Source organism: Rattus rattus, chromosome 16 (assembly GCF_011064425.1).
Source record: "Rattus rattus isolate New Zealand chromosome 16, Rrattus_CSIRO_v1, whole genome shotgun sequence".
Classification (NCBI taxonomy): domain Eukaryota; kingdom Metazoa; phylum Chordata; class Mammalia; order Rodentia; family Muridae; genus Rattus; species Rattus rattus.
Window position 1 is genome coordinate 38879156 of NC_046169.1, and position 22779 is coordinate 38901934.

A 22779-nucleotide genomic window follows, 5' to 3' on the forward strand; every position below is an offset into this window, starting at 1 on the left:
TGAGCTGTCAGCAGGCTCACGGGATATGTGTTTACACATCTTTTTGTTCAACTGGAAATGAGGTGAGGTGACTGCCTGGATTTCTGTGTCCTCCTCGGTACTGCAAGAAACCCACCCAGTCCAGGTGTGGTGCCATTCCCGGAGTCTTAAGCTGGGGCGACAAAGCGTATCCCGGGTGTGGGTGGAAGGATCCCACTGTGGTTTTTATGAGACGTCCCCCTAACATTGAGCACAGAGGATGTGGCTCGGTGGCACAATGCCTGCCTGGTAAGTGGGAAGCCGTGGGTTTGATCCCCGGCACTCAAAACAACAACACACTGATGGCTCCTTGTAACTATGCAGGAGGCAAACCAGGAGACTGGCCAGGTTGAGCTACAGAGACACAGACAAACAATAAACAAAAAGGGTTGGTACTGACCAGGACACAGTACTAGTCTGGGTCACCTGATAATTTATTTCCCTTTTTCTCTTTCCTTCCACTAAGTAGGTGCTCAGTGCTCTGGCACCTGGTTTTCAGAGAGTGAAATGGTTTACCTGTGTTATTAACAAATTAACACGTTACACACAAATGTGGGGGGAGAAGGAGGTGGGGGATATCTTTCCTTCTCTTCCAGACAATGCTATTAAGTCTGTGTGGGTTGGGGGGGAGGTACAGAAGTTTTCTGGGGCCTCAGTAGCTTGAAGACCCCTCCCCATCATTCTCGAAGATAACTGTCATCCAAGGCTGCACAGGTTGGGAAGATGGATGCTGTGAGATTCAGTCTCAAAAGCTGGAAGAGTTGTACTTCCTGAGGCGATGGAATGTTCTGGAACCACAAGTCCATTCCAGCCTTGCACAGACTTCCCCCCATATACCCACTCCTTTGCTTGCACTCTTGGGCAAGCCAACTAAAGTCACCTGCGGGCAGTCAGTGCGGGAAGCTGGAGATGGAGTGTGGCTTGGCTCTGCCCTAACCCCCTGGGTTAGTATCCTCAGAGCTGGTGACCTCAGGACCTACCTACAGCCTGCAGTCAGTTCTTAGGCTCAGCCGCTGCGCACTCTGCTGGTGGGCACAGGGAAGCCTCTCTGGCTTTCTTGGCCTTTTTCTTCTTTTTCTTTTTGGTCCCAGACAACACTGGGTCCCCATTGACGCTACCCGCCTCCTTTACCTGTTCCAGGCCTGTGGCTGCAGCCAGGTCAGCGTCTGCCTTCTTCTTGGCTTTCTTTTTCAACTTCTTCTTCTCGACCTCCTTCTCGACCTTGGCAGGGCAGTGTATGGCTGACTCCTGGAGAATATCTGAAGCGGACACAGCTGCCTCCCGGCACCGCTGCAATTCCTCGTCACTGTCCTCACTGTTACCGTGGTGAGCAGTCAGGTTATCTGGACGGGCCTCAAAGCTCCCAGCCGCCTCCCAACCAGACGGAGGCAGCCAAGTAGCTCAGGTTCTAGGGTCAGCTTCTCTGCTTATCAGTCATGTGACCACATTAAGTACCTCGAGTCTCATCTACAATAAGGGTCCTGACAGTGCCCAAACCTCCCAGAGCTTCTCAGTCGGCATGGATGATAGAGACAATGTACAGCCCCTTAGCTCCCGGGAGGAGACCCTGGGCCTTCCTGCTAGGGGAACACTTTGCCCTATTATCTGACGGTCTCTTCCTTTGGTCTGAGCCTGACTGGGGCTGCTTAGCTATTTATTCCTCAGGCTCTCTCAGGAGAGGCTGTGAGTTCTTTCTTACCTGGAGCTGGGGGGCTGGCGCTTTCGGCAGGGTCTTGGAGAAGCTTCCTTCTCATGGCCTCCGGGGACAGATGTGAAGAAAAGGCGGAAGCCTAGGAACCACAGGACAGAGCCAGCAGTCGGTAAGGCAGACGCTGACCCCTCCTCCAGGAGCCGAGCATGCAGCCCGTCCTTAGGTACTCCCAGTCTAGTGGCAAGGGCTTTAGCACCTCTGTTGTAAACGTCAACCTGAAGCTGGTCTGAGGCAAGGCCTGCTCTCCTGTGGAGCCAGAGCTGGGAGGCTTGAGGGGCACTGACCGGCTGCCACACCCAGACAGCGAGCTTCAGGGGCTTCTGGTGGACTTCATTTGTTTGGAGACAGGATTTCTGTGTATATCCCTGGCTGTCCAGAAACTAGCTATGCAGACCAGGGTGGCCTTGAACTTGCAGAGATCCACCTGCCTCTGCCTCAAATGTAGGGATTAAAAGCAGGCTCCACCTTACCCAGCCTCTAGAGGCTTCAGAAGTCCACAATTACCTGTGATGGCCTCCAAGAGGGCCCAAGTATAGGACAGGATCAGAGAGAGTGGGAGGGAAAGACTGGAATAAGAAGCCAAAATGCTGTGGGTAGCAGGGCAAGTGGGAGATCTGAGGGCTAGCTCCTCCGGGGAATGGGGTGCTCTATCTCTTACCTCAGGGTGTGGGGACAGCAGATACAAGAAGATACCCACTCCCTGGTACTGCTGGCCACAGGCGAACAGCAGCACCTCCCCAGGCAGCACTGATCTGCACTCTGAGGACTTACCATCCTCCTCCTTCTTGGCTGCCTGCGCCTCCTTGGCCGCCTGCTGCTCCTTGGCCTCCTGCTGCTCCTTGGCCTCCTGCTGCAACCTGGCCTGCTGCGTCTTCTTCCATACTTCTGCGATAGCAATGGAGCTGGGGGAGAGGAGGTGCCAGACCAAGGGTGACGTTTCGGGTAACAACCAAAATACCTTTTGTCTTTCAACTTAAAAACTTTTTATTTCTTTTCTTGCTGGGTTTGGGATAAGAAGTCGTAACCTCAGAGTCTGGGAGGTTGAGGCAAGAGGATCACGGGATGGCGCGTGCTACCGCTCACCTGTCCAGCAGTGCTCCCAGTTTCTTGGCCACGTAGGCTCGGAACTCAGGAGTGGTCTGAAGTTCGTTGCCATCTTCATCGTGCTGGTTCACCTCACGCCTACAACACACACAACAGACATCACTTCCCGACCACTCAGAAGCTGCCCTCACTAGGAGGGGACCGCCTGTCCTGTTCCCTCTGACATCCTGTGGTCTAACCTAGCATCTGGCATGCACGGGGGGGGACCAGTGTTTGCTGAATGGCTCAATGAAGCTTCTGTGCAGAGCACACAGTACCTGCGGCTTGGCTGGGGGGCTGGCGCCTGTGTATCTGCAGCACCTGTGGAGCAATGGAAAAAAAAAAAAGAAGGCACTTACAGAGCGGACTCAGGGAATGCCAGTTTCTACTTGAGAGGTGAACATTATCCCCATTGTGTGAAAGGGGTAAAGTCAAAGACGTGTAAAATAACTTGGCTAGAGTCTAAAAGCTAATTTTTTTTAAATGAGATTTTGTTACATAGTCCAGGCTAGCCTTGAGCTCATGCAAGACGAGTAGCTGATTTAAGGGGAGCTAGAAGGAGCTGGGAGGTCATTTGGCTCCAGAGGGCCTGATAATGTGTACCAGGCAAGCCCAGGTATAATTTGACTATGGTTTACAGAGTGACTGCTAGTGCTGCGCTGTGTGCTGTGGGAGGGGCGACCACTGGGGATGCTGACGGTGGAGTCGGTCCAAGAAAATGCTGTGTGTGGCTGTTACTAAGCAGATGCCCAACCTGAATAACTCAGACAGATGGCGCTGTCCTCGGAGGACTTACGTATGTTCTTGGGTGAACGTGGATGGTAAACGACATTCATACGTAATGTAACACATTACGTAATGTAACTGGCTAACAGCAAGCATATAAAAAACAGAAAACAAAGGAGGCAAGAGGTATAGTGTGGGGGAACTGTTCAGATAGATGACAGCTGGGCAGATAGATACTTGAGGCGAAGCTGTGAATCAAGGGGAGACCTGGGAGTGTCCCCAGGCACAGGGAAGCAAGTCTGTGAAGACAGGAAACTGTGGTGCTGAAAGCCAGCTGGCTGCTGGTGTGGCTGGGAGAGCAGCGACTTTGTTGGGGCGAGATTACCCAGGCCTCTCAGAGGGGCAATGTGAGGGATTGGAGAAAGAAGGGCAATGGTGGGGTAAAGGCCACCGGTGAGAGAAAACAGTTTAGCTTTGCCACAGACAGAATGAGACCCAAGAGGCCAAGGGCAGACGGGAGGTCTGCATCCATCACCCAGGCCTCTGAGGATGCAACACGCTAGATGTTGTACGGGAAGAGACACTGAAAAAAGGCTCTGAGGTTCTGATGTGGATCATGGGACAAAGCGGGCTTGTGCCAAGGGAACAGAAAGGACAGCTGAGGCGCCCAGGGTGACAGAGCTTGCATCAACTCCAGGGCCACCGTTGTGCTTATGCCGTTATGCAGTCAGTGTGTCTGTCTGATACCCTGTTCTGTCAGCGTGCTCTCAAATGCCCCATGCGCTGGCTGTGGGTGCGTGGGAGATGGATATCTGGTTTCTGAATGTCACGAGGAGTAGCTCCCTTATGATTACAGAGCAATGGTGATGTTCTCCCCTCCCCACAACCCCCCCCCCAAAATAAAGACAGTGTCAAACTCCACACCCAGGGTGAGACATTTAACTCCCCAAAGCTTTTGTTGTTTACATCTGTAAAGTGAGTCGATTACCCTCCACTGAAGGTAAGGTAGCTCTCCAGGCACTTGCCACCAAGCCTAACAACTTCAGTTTGATTCCCCAGACCCACAAGGCAGTGGAGAGACTGACTTCTGAGCTCCACCTGTGTCCCATGACACCTGTGTGCACCCGCACAGACACACAGCATAAAATGTAATAAAAAAAATTTTAAAGATCACTTTTTTTTTTTTTCTTTTTTTTTTTTCGGGGCTGGGGAATCGAACCCAGGACCTTGCGCTTCCTAGGCAAGCGCTCTACCACTGAGCCAAATCCCCAACCCCTAAAGATCACTTTTAAAACCAGGCTTGGCATTTTAAAACCAGGCTTGGCACCACATGCCTTTAATCCTAGCACTCAGAAGGGAGAGGCAGGCGGATCTCTCTCTCTCTCTCTTTTTTTTTTTTTTTCTTTTTTTTTTTTTAGGAGCTGGGGACCGAACCCAGGGCCTTGCGCTTGCTAGGCAAGTGCTCTACCACTGAGCTAAATCCCCAACCCCCGGCAGGCGGATCTCTTATGAGTTTAAGGCCAGTCTGGTTTACATAGTGAGTTCCAGGATACATAGTGAGTCAAAGGTACACGGAGAGACCCTGTCTCCAAAAACAACAACAAAAACCACTGTAAGTTATATACTTTGTTTTTTACATCGGTCCCCTTCCTAGACTTGAAAATGCGTATTGTTGTGTGTCTAAGTCATAGGACACCTTTTGGGAGTCAATCCTTTCCTTCCACTATGGGTTCTGGGAATCCGGTGCAGTTTACGGGTTTGTGTAGCATTTGCTGAGCTAACTCACTGATCTGGAGATGGGATTAGACATCACCAGGGCTTTAAAGTAGAGAAGAGCATAAATTATTTTCCCCACAGCTATTGTGAATAAAATACTTGGATGTTATCTGTAAACAGCTGCAACGTGATATAACAATATGGTGATGTCTGCTGGAACAAACCAACAGGGATCATCATGTGACTGTGGCTCGTTGCTCTCATGCGTGAGAGAAAAAGATGTTAAATTTCAACGAGGAGCTAATGAAAGTACAAGATGCAGCATTGGGTTCTCTAACCATGATTAAGAACCCTTATACTGGCAGATTTCGGATTCATCCCCAGTTTGCTAGAGAATCTCTCCGTTAGGTATACCCATTGGTGACCTCAGCCTCAGTGTGACAGCATATGAGGGCCTGGAAAAACGGGATTCTGAGAATACAGGAAGGAGGTGCATCTCAGTCATCCCAGACAGGTGATGGATTACTTTCCCAGGGGGAGGACATAGGACGCATGTCAGAAGGCATTTAGGTGCCTCTGCGGCCTCCACGGGAATAAAGGCATCAGAAGAAAGCTCCTTCAAAACGTCAGGACGCCGTGGTCCGCACCCCACCAAGCATCGGTTTCAGCCCTGGCCCTCGGACAGCCCCCCTACCGGCTGCGGGTCTCTCCGCTTCCCGCGGGCGCTGCTCCAGCCCCCAGGCGGGCGTTGCCGCCTCGCGGCACCGCGCCAGCTCCTCCGCATCGCTGCTGTCACTGCTGCTGCTCTCCGAGTCGCTCATGGCACCGCTGGGTGCTACCATCTTGGTAGCCGCAAAGGGTTGTGGGGAAAGCGGCCCGTCTTTCGTCTTTGATTTGACCTTCCCTCCCACATGACCCACGTCTCAGAGCATTGTGGGGATTGTAGTTCCCAGGCCACCATTGGCGAACGATTCAGCAAGATGAGCTCCCGAAGGGTTCACGAGACCACCACCTTCAATCTTTTTTCCTTTCTTTTTCTTTTCTTTTTCTCCTTTCCTCTCCTCTCGTTCTCTCCCTCCTCCCCTCCTCCCTCCCTCCCTTCCTTTCTTTTTTTAAAAGATTTATTTGTTTATTCTATATAAGTACACTGTAGCTGTCTTCAGACATACCAGAAGGGGGCATCAGATGTCATTACCGATGGTTGTGAGCCACTATGTGGTTGCTGGAATTTGAACTCAAGGCCTCTGGAAGAGCAGTCAGTGCTCTTAACCGCTGAGCCATCTCTCCAGCCCCGAGAACTTTTTTTTTTTTTTTTTAATGCAGAATCTGGTTTCTAAACTCCTCCAGTGACTTGTACATAAAGGGAGTCTCAAGGCAGGCCAAATGAACAGTTTAGTCTGGAAAATACTGCAATTTTGTGCCCCCCGCCCCAGCATCTTAAACTGTGGGGAACTGAATGGGGAGGATCATAAAATATATGACATTAGTAAAGGCTTCTGAATGTGCAAAGAGCAAAAAGTTATTTCAAAACCCAAGCCGGTGGCAAAGCTGTGATGTTTCTGGCGTTTGTACAGTTTTACTGTAGCATCGAGCACATGGTGGTCACGCTCTGCAGTGAATGGGTTTTCACACCACGCATCACCAATGAATACGGAAACTAGGCAGGGCAGTGTTCCTACCATGTACACACCGTTTTCTGCCCTTAGGAAACACAACCGTTCAATTGCAGAAAACAGGAAATTTTTTTATGCCACTGTAATGCATAACGGATTAATAAATCTTTTGACTTCTTTTTTTTTTTTTTTTTTTTTTCCGGAGCTGGGGACCGAACCCAGGGCCTTGCGCTTGCTAGGCAAGCGCTCTACCACTGAACTAAATCCCCAACCCCTTTTGACTGTTTTCTATTAGAACATTTGACTGTAAAAGTTGCCGTTTGAGTTGTTCGTGTTCCATTACAGAAAATAGTTGACCTTTGGCCTGGGTTTAAGACAGCATTTCCAACAACGTCTGAAGTGGCCCCACCCATGTGTCTGCTGTTTGGTACAATATTGGTGAGGAGAAGCTCTGTCGGCATTGCTGATTATAGAATCAAAATATTGCCTCACTCTGAAAACACTGAAGAAGTTTCTGCGTCCCACGGTATCAAATATTGAGGCGAGATTTATGCAAAAGTAAACAAATACCCTTGTCTCATTAACATGCAAAATTGCTTTTTGTCCTTCTTTATGTGCTTGTGCAGGCATGTTTATGTGTACGTAGATGAATGTGCACGTGGGTGAACATGTATGTGCAGGTCGGAGATCAACTCTTGAACTGTTTAAGCTACACTGGCTGGCCAGCAGCCCTAGGGATTTGCCTGGCTCCTTCCCTGGTGCTGGGATTACGTGTGCATCACTGGACTTGGCTTTTATTTTGTGGGTTCAGAGAATAGACCTCAGATTCTTTTTTTTTTTTTTTAAAGATTTATTCATTTATTATATATGAGCACACTGTAGCTGTCTTCAGACACACCAGAAGAGGGCATCGGATCTCTTTACAGATGGTTGTGAGCCACCATGTGGTTGCTGGGAATTGAACTCAGGACCTCTGGAAGAGCAGTCGGGTGCTCTTAACCGCTGAGCCATCTCTCCAGCCCTAGACCTCAGATTCTTGCAGCAGCAAACATTTTATTGAAGGATCGATATCCCTTGCCCCCACCTGCCCCCACACTTTTGTTTGGAGACCAGGCTGACCTCAAACTCGGAGATCTGCCTGCCTCTGCCTCAAAGGCAAGAGCCACACCCCAGGCTCCCCCATGTCCTTTAGAGACCACTGCACATATCCCTGGTCAGTCTGGAACTTGCTATGTAGACCAAGCTGGCCTTGAACTTACGCTACCCCATTTGTTTCTGTCTCTGCTTCCCTCAGACCTGGATTACACCTGCTTGCTTTCGCCTTTAATGATGGCGAAGTTCTACGCACACCAACTAACTTTTAAAAAATCGTATCGTATTTATTTGTGTGTGGAAGAGAGAGTGCATATGTGGAAATCAGAGGACAGCTTGAGAGGATCAGATCTGTACTTTTTAAAAAAAAGATTTATGTGTTTATGTATTTATGTATGTATGGATTTATTTATTTATTTTTATTTATTATAAGTGTACTTACTTAGCTGTCTCCAGACATACCAGAAGAGAGCATCAGATCTCGTTACAGATGGTTGTGAGCCACCATGTGGTTGCTGGGATTTGAACTCAGGACCTCTGGAAGAGCAGTCAGTGCTCTTAACCACTGAGCCACCTCTCCAGCATTTATCTTTTAAGACAGGCTGTCATGTAGCACAGGCCGGCCCCCAACCTGCTATGTAGTTGAGGATGACTGAATACCTGATCTTCCTGCCTCTGTGCTGGGATTCCAGGCATGAGCCACCACACCTGGAAATGCTGGAACTGGGGACCCCCTAGGGGCCAGGTGAGTCTTCTATCAGCTGACCTGCCTTGGCCTTGTTCATTCCCTTTTAAAAGCACCAATAGCGTGGCCTGTATTATGAAGTATATGAAGGTGTGCATTGAGCTAGACCGTGCACCCTCTGGGAAAGAGCTTCTTTTTCAGTCCCCGGATGTAAAAGAGTTGGGAAATATATAGGACAGTATTGCTGAATTGCTTAGAGGTTTTTGAAAACCAGCTACGAAGCAGACTTAGGGCTATGGTAAGAAAACAGGTCAAAAGGAAGATTTGGCATAAATCCAATCACAATATCCTTTGGCAATAAGAATGGGTTTTTTTGTGTGTGTGTGTGTGTGTGTGTGTGTGTGTGTGTGTGTACAATTATTAACTGTGTGTGGCTTTTAGGAGTTATGGACAGAAAACTTTGAGTCAGGGTCTTACTAAGTAACCTTGGCTGGTCTATAACTCACTGGGTAGAGACCAGGCTGGCCTCCATCTCACAAAGATCTGCCTGCCTGTTTCCCAAGTGCTGAGATTAAAGGCGGGATACCACACCCAAAAAGAGCTTTTAAATATTGTTTTATCTTCAATCTCCATCTCCCAGACTTTGTGTCCTTTTGACTCAGTTTCCCTACACTCATCAATTCCCCAGAGTTGAGAGGCATCTGTGGCGAAGAATGAGGACCACTCATCTGGGAGGAAACAAAGGTTGTTTATTCTCCATTTGAAAGGAACTTGATACCCTACCTTGCCTTGGATAGGCTGAGGCAGGCAGAAGTGGTTGGGAGCACAGGGGGGAAGGCTTCAGATCCAACCTGATGGAGGTTGCTGGTGTGTGTGGGAGGGAACAACCTGAGGTAGGGTCCATTTGATTGGTTAGGAAGATCGTTTGGCTTCCCATGAACAAGTGAGAATAGTTTATTTGTGGGACGGCCATTCACTGACCCAGTCTTGACAGCGGATAGTAGAGGTCCTGGTGTGACTTCACAGGTGACTGCAGAGTTTCATTGTCACACAAGAGTGTCTGGCTGTATTCCCTTCTGGCTCCCTGCTGGGATCATCCCGGCTGAGGACCGGAAGGAGGGGTGACTAGGCTGACTCTAGGATGAGATAGCAAAAGAGGCAGAGGAAGCTAGCTGGGCGCAGATGGGGCTTTCCCCTCCCTCTTCCTGGATAGGATGATCGTGACACTGTCTTGGATGCCATAGGATTTAAAGTCAAACCAGTCTTCCAGGACCCGGCCCTGGAACTCCAGCTGCTGCTCCTGGCTTTGAAGGCCCTGCCTATCTTCGATCTGCTGCTTCAGGCTCAGGACGAAGTCAAGTGGGTGGATGGCGTAGGCGTGGCTTCCACCATCCGGGATTTTTACAAAGACCTGGATCTCGGGGGAGATGGTGTCCAGCAGGCAGATCTGGGTGTCGCAGAAGATTCCGTAGTAGGCAAGCGAGCATTGGCTTCTGATGAGCTGCCGTTGGCCGCCGGGCTCCTGAAAGGACAGGCGCTGCAGGCCGGAGTAGCCCCGGCTCAGTCGGATTTTCTCTTTCAGCTTCTTTATGGGTTCATAAGGGTTCACCCAGAGGATTAAATCCGGGTGACCCCACTGCTGCACGGTCACCTGGATATCTGGTGCTCTCTGCAAGAGAGGGAGGCGACAGGGTTAGGCTCACATTTCTGCCTGGTGACCCACAAGTTCCTTCCCAGAAAACAGCTTCCCCCCCCTTCCCCCCCCCCCTCCCCCTGCCTCCTTCTTTCCCCCTCCTTCTCCCCTCCTCCTCCCCTCCTCCTCTTCCTCCACCTCCGTAAATGTTTAGGGAGTGTCAATCACTTTGTAGGCTCTATGCGGGCGCCTCCCATGAATACATTCTCAGCCCGGTGGGGCTGGCTCTCCTCCCATTTGGCAGACAAAGTGATGGTACCCCACTCAGTGTTCACTGCACGGCAGAAGGAATGTAGGACATGGCCGGGTTTTGAAAGACTCTAAAGCTCAGGTTGTAAAGTTTTCATGAAAAAAATACTCCAGCTCAGCAGGGGTGAGACGTATGTGCCATTCTCATGCCCAGAACAAGGGGATTGTGACTTTGAGAGTATCCTGGGCTACACAGAGAGCCCTTGCTTCACTGAGTCATGGGCTGGATGTGGAAACACAAACTTTTAATTCCAGTACTGGGGAGGCACAGGTAGGTGGATCTCTGTGAGTTCAAGGCCAGCCTGGTCTACACAGCAAGGATGGTCAGAACTGCATAGTTCTTGTTTCACAAGCAAACAAACAAACACACAAACAAACCCCAGGGCCTATACTATCCTGCCTATCTCTTGGCTCTATTTGGCTAGAGAGTGCTGTCCAGACTTCTTGCCTCTGAAAAGCTGTTCTCCACAGGGTGAACCAACACCATGCAGGCATAGTGTTCAGAGTGTCAGTCTGGGAGGAACCATTACCTTCACGGTCCAGCTGGGGACGGGGGCATCCCTGTCGTCATAGCAACAGTCCTGTTTCAGACACTGGCTGGCGCGCTGAGCAACTATATCCCACCTGTAGCCTTGCGCCACGTTGTGGGTGGGGTCTGCTGGGTCCAGGATGATGGGCCTGCAACACAGAGAGACGATGTCCAGGTTCTTTCTGGTTCGGAAGCTATAGGTCAGGGAGTTGATTCCCAGCCGCCATTCTTCCCAGCGGCTGAGCATCCCCAGAGCACATGTCCCCAGAGCTGTCCATCAAGGAGGGCCTTGACCGGATATCACTGGAGCTCGAGGGCGTGGAGATGGCAAGATTTCTCATCTCCTTGAGGAGAATGTTCTGGGAACTGCTAAGAATCGGAGGGGTGGGTAGGATAAGGCTGTAAGATGGGTCCCAGAAGGGGTTGGGGATTTAGCTCAGTGGTAGAGCGCTTGCCTAGCAAGCGCAAGGCCCTGGGTTCGGTCCCCAGCTCCGGAAAAAAAAAAGAACCAAAAAAAAAAAAAAAAAGATGGATCCCAGAACAATAACAGATGTCTACTTGGCAGGGGTCGGGAGGGGGCCATCTCAAGGCCACAGCAGGCTGCATAAGTTTGAGGACAAATTTGCTGAGTGACCTTCAATGACAATGACACCACCAACATCCACTGATTGCTTTTTTTTTTTTTTTTTTTTTTTTTTTTTTTTTTTTTTTTGGTGCTGGGGATTGAACCCAGGGCCTTTCCCTTCCCATGGAAGCCCTCCACCCCTTACCAAATCCCCCACCCTCTTATTTTTTTTCTTGTCCTTTTTTTTTTTTTTTTAAAAAAAAGATTTATTCATTATATATAAGTACACTGTATCTGTCTTCAGACACGTCAGAAGAGATCCCATTACAGATGGTTATGAGCCACCGTGTGGTTGCTGGGATTTGAACTCAGGACCTCTGGGAGAGCAGTCAGTGCTTTTAACCTCTGAGCCACCTCTCTAGCCCCAGCTGATTGCTTTTGAAGCCCTGGGACAGAACCTAACCTGAGCGCGCCTGCTTTAATCCTCTCTCTCAACAATTCTATAAGGGATTATTGTGGTTACCCCTGTTGTATGTAGAGCTGAAGGAACAGGGACATAGACCTTAGGTCCCACCCCACCCTCACCCCACCCCTGCCTCGAGGCTCGGTGCCGGGCATTGACCCAGTACCTTTCTCCTTTGAGCTGTCTCCTGACGAAGCGCTCAATGACTGGGTGTTGCAGGGTGTAGTACTTGGTCCAGTAGATGCACAGGAGTTCATGATCCTGGAGCAACTCCATGACAGTGGCGAGACCTTCATCCAGCCTGAAGTTCGCATCCTCCTGGGTGCCTGCTTCCCACGCGTAGACAGTTAGCAGCTCCAGGGCATAGAGGGGGGGCAGGTTGGCCCGGGGGCACTTGTCTCTCACGTACTGCAGAGAGAGTGGGGAAGAGACAGAGAGGGATGCTGAGATCAAGTGTGAAGATGACACCAGGTCCAGGGGCAGAACATTCGAAGTGTAACCCACGAGCTGTGTGACCTTGGCAAGGTTACTTTCCCTTCCCGGGCCTCGGTCTTCCCCATTTTAGGATTAAGTGTCTATGTTAGCCCAGAAGACGTCAAACTGTGTCTGAATCAAATTTAGAGGAATGTAATTTATTTTTTTGAATCCTCTCCCTCCTCCTCCTCCTCCTCCTCCTCCTCCTCCTCCTCCTCCTCCTCCTCCCTCCCTCTCCCCTCTCTCTCCCCCTCTCTCCTCCCTCCCTCCCTCCCTCCCTCTTCCCAGGTAATGCCAGGATGTGGTGCAGGTGTGGAGGTCAGAGTTCAACTTCAAAGGTTAGTTCTTTCCTTCAACCTTTACGTGGGTTCCTGGGATCAGATTCAACCGTGGTTGCTATGCTAGCCCAGCAAGCACCTTTAATTCACTGAGACATCTCACCAGATAGATTTTAATTTTTTTTGTACATAAGCGTGTAACACTATGTCTGCATGGGTTGGAGCCTAGAGGCCGGGTGAGATATTTCCTCAATCGCTGTCACATTTCGAGACCGGCTGTCTTACTGAACTGGATCTCTCTCACTGGCTAGACCAAGCTGGCCAGCAAACCCCTGGAGGGATCCTCCTGTCTCTGTCATGTCCCCCCACCCCCACCCCGGGGCTGTGATGGCAGGTGCGCCACAGTGCGGATGCCGAGGATCTGGTCTCAGGTTGTCATGTTGCATCTCAAGCACGTTATTAACTGAGACACTTGTCCAGCCCCGCTGTTTATTTTGGACCTATATTTAAAACCACTGCTTCTAGCTTGTGCTAGGCAGTCTTACATCAATTCACCAGAATTCGTCAGAAGCTAAAATCTTTTGAGAGGATTGGAAGCTCAATTAAGAAAATACCCCAGGCTGTGGACAAGACTGTAGGGGATTTCCTTAATTAGAGATTGAGGGGCCTCGCCCACTTGGGTGGCCCCGCCCACCGTGGGTGGATTCTATAAGAAAGCAGGCTGAGCAAGCCATGGGGAGCAAGCCAGTAAGTAGTACCTTTCCGTGGCCCCTGCATCAGCTCCTGCCTCCAGGTTCCCGCCCTGCTTGAGTTCCTGTCCTGACCTCCTTCAGTGATGGACTATGAAGTGGAAGTGTGAGCTGAATTAACCCTTTCCTCCCCAACTTGCTTTTGGCCATTGTAACCCAAAGTAAGGCGAAGCTCTTTTTAATTCTTTCAAGACCAGCCCTGAGGGGTTGGGGATTTAGCTCAGTGGTAGAGCCCTTGCCTAGGAAGCGCAAGGCCCTGGGTTCGGTCCCCAGCTCCGAAAAAAAAAAACCAAAAAAAAAAAAAAAAAAAAGAAAGAAAAGAAAAGAAATATACGGGGTCCTCTTCAGATACCAAATGTGACACTTGAAAAGTAGGCGCCAAGGACCCGTTCCTTCACGACCGGGACTCAGAAGCTGTCGCCACCGAGAGGCTGAGTAGTATGAATGGGTTTTAAGGAATCCTTCTTCTCCTTAATCTTGAACTTGTTGGGTTTAATGTTCACAAGTGCATGTCAGCCCAGGGAGACAGTAACTGCAGGTTGCACATGTCCTGACATCTGCCCATCCTCCCGGCAACCCTGTCTCCTCAGGCTCACCCTGGCGCCCCCTCACCTGCTGGTACCAGTGTTTGACCAACCGTAGGAGGCTCTTCAGCTTAGTCGGCCGATGCTTCACGAAGCTTCTCTGTAGCTCGCTGAAGGAAGGAGAGAAATTTCCGGGGTAGCCGTTAGCCTTGATCAGATTCACATAGACCTCGGAGTTGGGACAGGAAGGTCCTGAGGAGAGTAGAAGCAAAGACTTGAGTAAAGACTGTGGAATCCAGTGTGGACGAAGTGTTTGGGGAGGGCCTGGTCACTCATTAGATTATGATGGTGTTTTTCTGGTGATTCATTCTCTCTCTTTCTTTCTCTTTCTCTCTCTCTCTTTCTTTTCTTCCTTCCTTTCTTTTTTGTTAAAGAATTATTTATTTTATTTATATGAGTACACTGTGACTGTCTTCAGACACACTAGAAGGACATCAGATTCCATTGCAGATGGTTGTGAGCCACCATGTGGTTGCTGGGATTTGAACTCAGGACCTCTGGAAGAACACTCGGTGCTCTTAACCACCGAGCCATCTCTCCAGTCCCTCCTTCCTTTCTTTCTCTCTTTCTTTCTTTCTTTCTTTCTTTCTTTCTTTCTTTCTTTCTTTCTTTCTTTCTTTCTTTTCTTCCTTCCTTCCTTCCTTTCTTTGTGTGTGTGACAAATATGGAACGATATTTGTCAGTGTTCATAGGGGAGAACTGGCTCTATGTCATGCCATGAAGAACTTTCTTCTTGAGGCTGGATACCATTGCTAGTAACCATGGGATAACACTGCACAGCCGGTCATCAGTGTGTGTGTGTGAGATACAAAAATCATTATGGTATCTTTGAGCTCCGCTTCTGGGAAAGGTCACACAGACCCAGTAAATGCTACCTTGCTTCTGACTTGACTCCTTCCCCCGGTTGGGCCTTGGGTCTTTCAAAATAATCTTCCCACAGAAAGTCCTTTCCTGACCGTTGTTTGTTAGTTACTGGGGGAACCCCACTCTTTCCTCTGATTACTCACCACCATTTGTCCTGTGTCCCTAGTGGCCTCTGTGATAAGTTTCTGTTTCCCAGGTCCACAGGGCAAATCACCCCAGCCCAGGTCACGGGTAGGAAGGAGGAAAGCATGTGGCCCCGAGAGGAAAGAGGTTACAGTCTGGGGGTTGGGGGAAGGTCAGGCCAGGCATGTGCTTCTGTTCCCCTTACCCAGGGCTCTGAAGGCGGGCACGATGGTGACAGTGATGGGCTCCCAGGTCTCCCTGGTCTGGATAGTGAAGATGAGACTACTGGGCACTTCTTCAGTCACACTCAGGTTACTGAGCCCGAGATCCAGCAGCTCCCGGCAGTAAGGCAGCCTTTTCTGTATCAGTCTCAGAATAGCCTGGTGGTGTTTGGCCTCTTCCTGGAAGCTGTGGAAACAGCTCAGGAACACCACCAGCTCCACGTCTGTGGTACTCCTGAGTACTGTGCCATTCCCAAAGCAGCCTACCTGTGAAGGACAGGACTCTGTCACCCCAAGGCCCTCTGCCATGTGCCCAGCAACCTGGGGCTCTTCACGAAATACACTCCTTTAGTATAGAGCCCCCCATACATACACACAAGGCTAGCTGAGAAGGGTTGCCTCTCTCTCACAGCTACAGACACGGAGGGTGAATTATGCAGGCAGCGTCTCTGGCAGCTGGACTCCAGCACCCAGGCCTCTTTACCCTTTCTTTTCTGACACACGGCCTCTGGCTGACCTGGAACTATGCTATTTAGCTCAAGCTGTCCTTGAACTCACGATCCTCCTGAATCGGCCTCCCAAGCATGGGCTACAGGAGTGGCCCACTGAGCAGCCCTTGCTTTAACCCCTGCACCGAACACCTTTGGAGAGTTGGTTTTGTCCAACCCAGAGAAATGGCCCCTCCAAGGGAATAATGACTGAATGCCCCCCAGTATAAACATTCCAAAATGGCTGGCCTGCTGCCACGAGTGGAAAGATCCCACACCTGACCCCATGGGACTAAACACAGAGTATATAATTGCCTTTGGGTATGCGAGAGCACACGGATTTCAAGAATAGATCTGGGTCCTGTCCTAAGATATCTCGCTATGCTTCTGTAAATAGGCTGAAGACTTGGGGAGAGGGTGTTTCTAAACCTGAAACGCTCAGGGCCTAAGTATCTGGTAAAGGACTCCCAATCTGTAGAAATACCCACTGCACAGTCTGTGAAACAGAGAGTTGACCCATCCACCCATCCATCCACCCATCCATCCATCCACCCATCCATCCATCCACCCATCCATCCATCCACCCATCCATCCATCCACCCATCCATCCACCCATCCATCCACCCACCCACCCACCCATCCACCCACCCACCCATCCACCCACCCATCCATCCATCCACCCACCCATCCACCCATCCATCCACCCACCCATCCACCCACCCATCCACCCATCCATCCATCCTTCCCTCCTCCCTGTTTAAATCATATGTGGATCGCTCAAGGGATTCCCTCATGGTAGGCAAGCTCTTTGGCATTAGAGCTATCTGCCTAGCACTGACGAGACTCTTATCCCTGACCCACCCGCTACATGACCATTAGGAGCCCAAAGTCCATCAGCTGAGAGATCAAAACAGCGACTGGATTATTGGGAAGATCAGACACAGAACTGTATGCCCAGGGCTTGTATGGGAGCCCGTGCCCTGGAAGTCAACAAGGCGTGTCCCGGAAGTCAGCAGTGCGTATCTCTTCCCTTTTTATCTAGTTGATCCCCAGCTGCCTCCACATTAGTCATATAGCACATTACTCTCTCTCTCCTCCTCCCTCTCTCTCCTTCTCACCCCCCCTAAGATTTATTTATTTAATGTATATGAGCACACTGTTGCAGTCTTCAGACACACCAGAAGAGGGCATCAGATCCCATTACAGATGGTTGTGAGCCACCATGTGGTTGCTGGGACTTGAACTCAGGACCTCTGGAAGAGCAGTCAGTGCTCTTAACCACTGAGCCATCTCTCCAGCCCTCCATATCTCTTAACGGCAAGAGACTAGATTGTTTAAATTTTTCCCCATTTTATTTGTTCTTGTGCATGTTGCATGCACCCCATGGCACACATGTGGAGGCCAGGGGACAACCCATGGAAGTTGGTTTCCTCATTTCATTGTGTGAGCTCCTTGGATTTTACTCAGGGTGTAGGGCTTGGCACTAGGCACCTTTACACCTGAGCCATCCTGCTGGCCCCCAAATCCGATGATTTTGAGGAGAGACTCTAGGCTTCTTTGGCATACAAAGTCCCACACCTCTCTGGCTCACCTCTGGCTTACCCCACATTGGACTACTGGGGTTGGGTCATTCTCTGGGTGGCTACCTTTCTGGGTTAATGAGTCACGGCAGAAATTAAAATACTGCTAGCACAGGCTGAGCAGTCCCTGTGTCTGGCACCACTAAAGGCCATTTAATGCGCATCTCCTTTCTAATCACCATGGTGATGGGCCCTGTGACCCAGCTCCCCAGTGTACAACTGAGAATACAGAAGTGGTGGCACATAACCCACTTGCAAGGTCTCCCAGCCAGCCCGGGAGTTAGATGTTAACTCCGCAGACATGGCCAATGACTCTTCCTCTCCACCCTATGATGGCTTCCACACACTGTGCTCTGTTTGCACATGGCAGGTGTCTGCTGCCTTTGTACTCCTTTTTTTTTTTTTTTTTTTCCCAGAGCTGAGGACTGAACCCAGGGCCTTGCGCTTGCTAGGCAAGCGCTCTACCACTGAGCTAAATCCCCAACCCCTTATACTCCATTTTTATTCTGATCCCACCAGTATTCAGACTTGGCGTTCCTATCCTGGGAGAAAGGACTGGAGAGTGATTGTGGATGTGGGCAAAGGCGATCCCTCTGCAGGTCAGGTTGTCTACACCGCCCTCTCCCTTCCCCAGTGAGGAAAGCGCAGCTTAGGACAGGGTGCAGATTTGCTTTTGTTGTAATCTTCTCAGATTCAGTCGTGTGGACAGCTCAGCCCTCTGGAAAGTCAAGGGTGGAGGGATGAAGAGTGGGAGACGTGGAGTGTGGGAGACGTGGAGTGTGGGATACATTGAGTGGAGGATACATCCAGTATAGGATACATCCAGTGCAGGGCACATCCAGTGTAGGATACATCCAGTGTAGAATGCATTCAGTATAGGATACATCCAGTGCGGGGCACATCCAGTGTAGGATACATCTAGTGTAGAATACATCCAGTATAGAATGCATCCAGTTCAGGATACATCCAGTGTAGGATACACTCAGTGTAGGATACATCCAGTGTAGGATACATCCAGTGTAGGATACATCCAGTGTAGGATACATCCAGTGTAGGATACACTCAGTGTAGGATACATCCAGTGTAGGATATACTCAGTGTAGGATACATCCAGTGTAGGATACATCCAGTTCAGGATACATTCTAACATCCAGTGTAGGATACACTCAGTGTAGGATACATCCAGTGTAGGATACACTCTTACTGTTCTTGCTCTGTGGGTGTGGCTATCATTTAGTGGGTTAAGGGGAGGAGAAATGGGGCTTAGCAGTTGGTATCTGTGGTCGTCAAAACTTACTCTATTTGGTGAGTCTTCCTTCTGCCTAGACACTTGCTATTCTACCCATTTCTTTCTTAGATATGTCAGGGAGGGAGCAGTCTAGAGGACAGCCTTGCCCAAGAGACTCCCACAGACCAGGAAAAAGCCCCAGGCAAGCATCACAATGAAACCCTTGTTTCTAAGAATTGACCCTGGGATAAACTTCAGGCTGCATGGTCTCAGTGCTGGGCAATGGGAGGTGATGTTTAGGATGTTGTGACTACAGAGGAGCAGACCAAGAACTTGAGACATGAGACTGGACAGTCAAAGTCACACAGCTGGCAAGAGAAAGAGCCCAGACTCAAACCCTCTCTGTGTGGTGGCAAAACTATGGCTGCCACTTCTAAGTCACGTGACCTGAAGTCTTGGAGATGGAATGGGTTGCAAGAAAGGGAGAGGCTCAGGGCTGTTAAATTCATCCCAACAGGGCAAGTTAAAGCCTCAGACCGGAAGTCCAGAGTCCTAATTCTGGTCCGGATGCTGCCATCGGTTTGGGGTGTAGCATTAGGATGTGTCAAGCTCTCCGTGTGTCAGTCTCCTTAGTGAACAATTGGTTGAGGCTTCTCCCAAGCTGTGTGTGCACATCCTGTACTAGTGGGCACCATATTTTAGGCTGTCCATTGTGTTTTTTGACACAGGGTCTTCAACTGTGCCCTGGGGTTTGCAGATTCAGCTAGACCAATAGGCCAAGGACACTGACTGATAGGCTAGTGGTTCTCTTGACTCTGCCTCCTCAGGGCTGGGATTATAAGTTTGGAGATCCACACTCAGCTCTTGTCTTGCCTCCTTCCAGGGTCTGTTGAGTTCTGTGATCCTTAGCTTAGCTAGGGTGTGGGTGAGGCCACCAGAAGGATTTAAGGAAAGAAAAAAATCTAGGTGAGAAACTTGGGTCATCGTCTGAGTAGTCATGTTCAAATCCGAACTCCAACGCAAGCAGTACTGCTCTGAACAAGTCAGATGGCCACTCACCGAGGCACCCAGCACATCAGAACCTGTCACATCTATGACCGTCTTTCTTTTGTCAGTGCTAAGGCTTGAACCCACAGCTTCATACACGCTAGGCTTGCACTCTAGCCTTGAGCCACATCCACAGCCTCTACATTTGTGTCATCTCAACTACTTTAAAAGGAGTAGCAGACAGCAAAGAGCTTTGCCCTGAAACAGTATAGCATGTGAGTCCCCCAAAAGAGAGCTCCCCTCCCCAGAAGGTGCAATTTGACTTGGCAAACAACAATTTTCTTACCAAAATGCATTAAATATTTACTACTTATACCTAAACTCTCTGTCTCTCTCTCCCTGTCTCTCCCTCCCCCCCCCCTTTCTCTCTCTCTATACTGTTCTGAGACATGTAACCTAGGCTGGCTTTGAACCCATGATCCTCTCTCTTGTTTCCACCTCCTCCATGCTGGGGTTGCAGGAGTGGTGCCCCAAGTCAAGCTCCCCAAAGTTGTATTTTACAAATTACATATCAGGATCCAACCAGAGGCCTCGCATTGCCTGTGATCATTATAGCTCTGACACTGCTAAGCCTTTGTTAGGCTCATCTGTAAAATGGGACAAGAATCATATCCATCTCAGAAGAGTACAGCTCTAACAGTAGAACATGAGGGTCCCCCCCCCCAAGGCTGTCTTTCATTATCTTCTCTACTAATTCATTCCCCTCAAGGCGGTAGGTTGTAGACAGCTAGCTGTCATGTCTGGAGATGTCCGAATCATGAAGTAGGGAATCACGAGGCAAGGGGACCCTCTGGCACTGGGTTTTGCCCTGTCCTGGCTGGGAATGGAGAGGTCCAACCTTACCTTGAGTACCTTGAGCACTCGTACATCCTGGGCCGGGCCACGTTCTCCACGGAAGTTCTCCTGCCTCAGGAACTGCTCCACTGTCTGCACCGTCTCCAGGACCTCCTCCTTCCATTCTCTGGTTGGCTGCAGCCACTGAGCCACAAAGGAGTCCAGCTTGGAGGCTGGGAAGCTGTAAAGCTCCTGGGCTACTGCCATGTCTGCGCTGACGCCAGCTGCCGCAGGGCTATATAGCCAAGCACCCACCCGACTCCCGGCATACACCTCCTCCTTTTTTAAGGCGGCTCCTCTCCAGCTGACCTCTAGTACCCTACGGTGGAAATGGGGGCTGAGGAGAGGGATTTGGGAGCAAGACTCTACGGGGGTCCCCGCCTTGGAGATTTATTGCCATGACAGCTGTGCCGAGGGAAGGGAGGCTGGGCATGGCAGGTCCGGACCGCCTTAACAGGGTTGGCATCTGGCCAACTTTTGTGCTGTAAGTTTCGATTCTCAGCATTTGTAGTTTCCCTTTTGTGACGTTTGTAAACTGAAATTGGCTTGAGTTTGACCTCTGGAGACACACACCTCGTCTGGATGACTCAGGCCAAACCACCCCCAGCCTGTCATAGGGAAACTGAGGTTTGGAAAGAGAAAGGGGCCCACTCATGGTTGTGGTAAGGAATGAGGAATCTGGAATCAGAAGGACACTTTGAAGTCCAGTACCCTTTGTCAGAGGCTTGGCTTTTCTCGTTTATTTTATTTAAAATAATTTTATTACATTTTATACATTTAGTTTCTTTCTTTCTTTCTTTTTTTTCCTTTTCTTTTCTTTTCTTTTTTTTTTTTTTTGAGCTGGGGACCGAACCCAGGGCCTTGCGCTTGCTAGGCAAGCACTCTACCACTGAGCTAAATCCCCAACCCCCATTTTATACATTTATATTCATTTATATTAAATGTATTTTATTTAAGAGAGTTTTAAGTTTCGACTTACAGTTATGTAAAATAAGAAATATATTTACGTATTTTGGGGATTTGGGGGGAGGTGTGTGCTGTGGCACAAATGTGTGTGTGTGGGGGTCAAAGTACAACTTTCGGAGGTCTGTGGTCTGCTTCCACCCCGTGGGTTCCAGGAACTGTACTCGGGTCTTTAGGCTTGGCAGCAATCGCCTTTAGCCGCTGAGCCATCTTGACCCAGACTCGCACGTTCTTGGTGCATTAGGTGGATTTAGTGATAATAGCCTCACGGAAGTGAGTGTGGGTGAAACCTAAGAGTTCCGAGCGGGCATGATACAGGGAAGACAAGATTCTCTGAGCTATGGGACAGATGAACAGGAACTGAGAGTCCCCACAGGGTTGAAAAGCCCTTGACTGACTCAATCCCAGGGGAATGACAAATGGGCAAACTAGGATATCACAGAAGGGAGGGCGTGAGGCCTGCGCCGAGGCTGAGGAGTGGGAACAGCCGGGAGTCAGGGACTCACAGGGGGAATAGCCTCCAGGATTTGGTGAGGAAGGGATATACCTGGGCGGGAGATCACAGTGCTGTTCCCCGGCTCAGTCCCACTTTCCGGTACTGCTTCAGGCATCAGAAGAGTTTACTAAGCACCTACTACGTCCCAGGCAAGTGACTAGACCAATGAAGAGACAAGAATCTCTGTCCCCAGAGAGCTTACACACTAGTGGTAGAAACGGGTGACCAGTAGGATTAATCTGCGACGTGAGAGTAAAGAAAAGGTGTGAAAGAATTAAGCAGAAAAAGAAAACAGAGAAAAAGACCCATGGGGCGTGTCTGCATGTACGTACGTATGCGTGTGCGTATGTACATACGTATACGTACGTATGCACGTACGTGCGCGCAGGTCTGCTTTTGTGCGTGCTTTAGCTACTTAGTGAAGTAGCTTATGGTACCAGTGAAGGCTTAAGGAAGGAGACCTTGAACAAAGACAAGAAGACGGTGCAGAGTGAGCTGCAGGGACAGTGAGGGAAGAGGATTCTCTATAACAAAAGAAAACCAAAAGCATGTGCAAAGGCCCTGTGGTGGTCATGCACTTGTTGGGTCTGAGGGTCTAGGGCATCAGGTGCCTAGAATGGAATGATTGAGATGGGGAGTTGAACGGGAATAAGATTGGAGTAGTCGACAGTTGGAGGCGCTAGCTGTTGTCTCCCAAAGACTTTATT

At 49.8% G+C, this 22779-nt stretch overlaps 2 protein-coding genes across 3 annotated transcripts; both read right to left on the bottom strand.

Annotated features, from left to right (window-relative positions):
• Positions 1 to 434: 434 nt before the first annotated feature.
• Positions 435 to 6127, bottom strand: C16H12orf43 (chromosome 16 C12orf43 homolog). Its single transcript, XM_032886593.1, has 6 exons — positions 5949 to 6127; positions 3091 to 3133; positions 2813 to 2911; positions 2501 to 2631; positions 1718 to 1808; positions 435 to 1333 (listed from the first exon to the last, which is right to left on the bottom strand). Exons 1-6 carry the CDS (start codon positions 6094 to 6096, stop codon positions 1012 to 1014), a joined length of 834 nt encoding a protein of 277 aa, XP_032742484.1. The 5' UTR covers positions 6097 to 6127; the 3' UTR covers positions 435 to 1011.
• A 3246-nt stretch (positions 6128 to 9373) lies between these two features.
• On the bottom strand, positions 9374 to 20896 carry Oasl (2'-5'-oligoadenylate synthetase like). Of its 2 annotated transcripts, XM_032886827.1 has the most exons (6): positions 20623 to 20860; positions 15421 to 15703; positions 14257 to 14420; positions 12310 to 12551; positions 11117 to 11264; positions 9374 to 10313 (listed from the first exon to the last, which is right to left on the bottom strand). In XM_032886827.1, exons 1-6 carry the CDS (start codon positions 20818 to 20820, stop codon positions 9813 to 9815), a joined length of 1536 nt encoding a protein of 511 aa, XP_032742718.1. In that variant the 5' UTR covers positions 20821 to 20860; the 3' UTR covers positions 9374 to 9812. The 2 variants fall into 2 exon arrangements, with proteins under 2 accessions (XP_032742718.1, XP_032742719.1); XM_032886828.1 differs by lacking the exons at positions 9374 to 10313; positions 12310 to 12551 and having other exon boundaries at positions 11154 to 11264; positions 20623 to 20896.
• Between the last annotated feature and the right edge of the window lie 1883 nt (positions 20897 to 22779).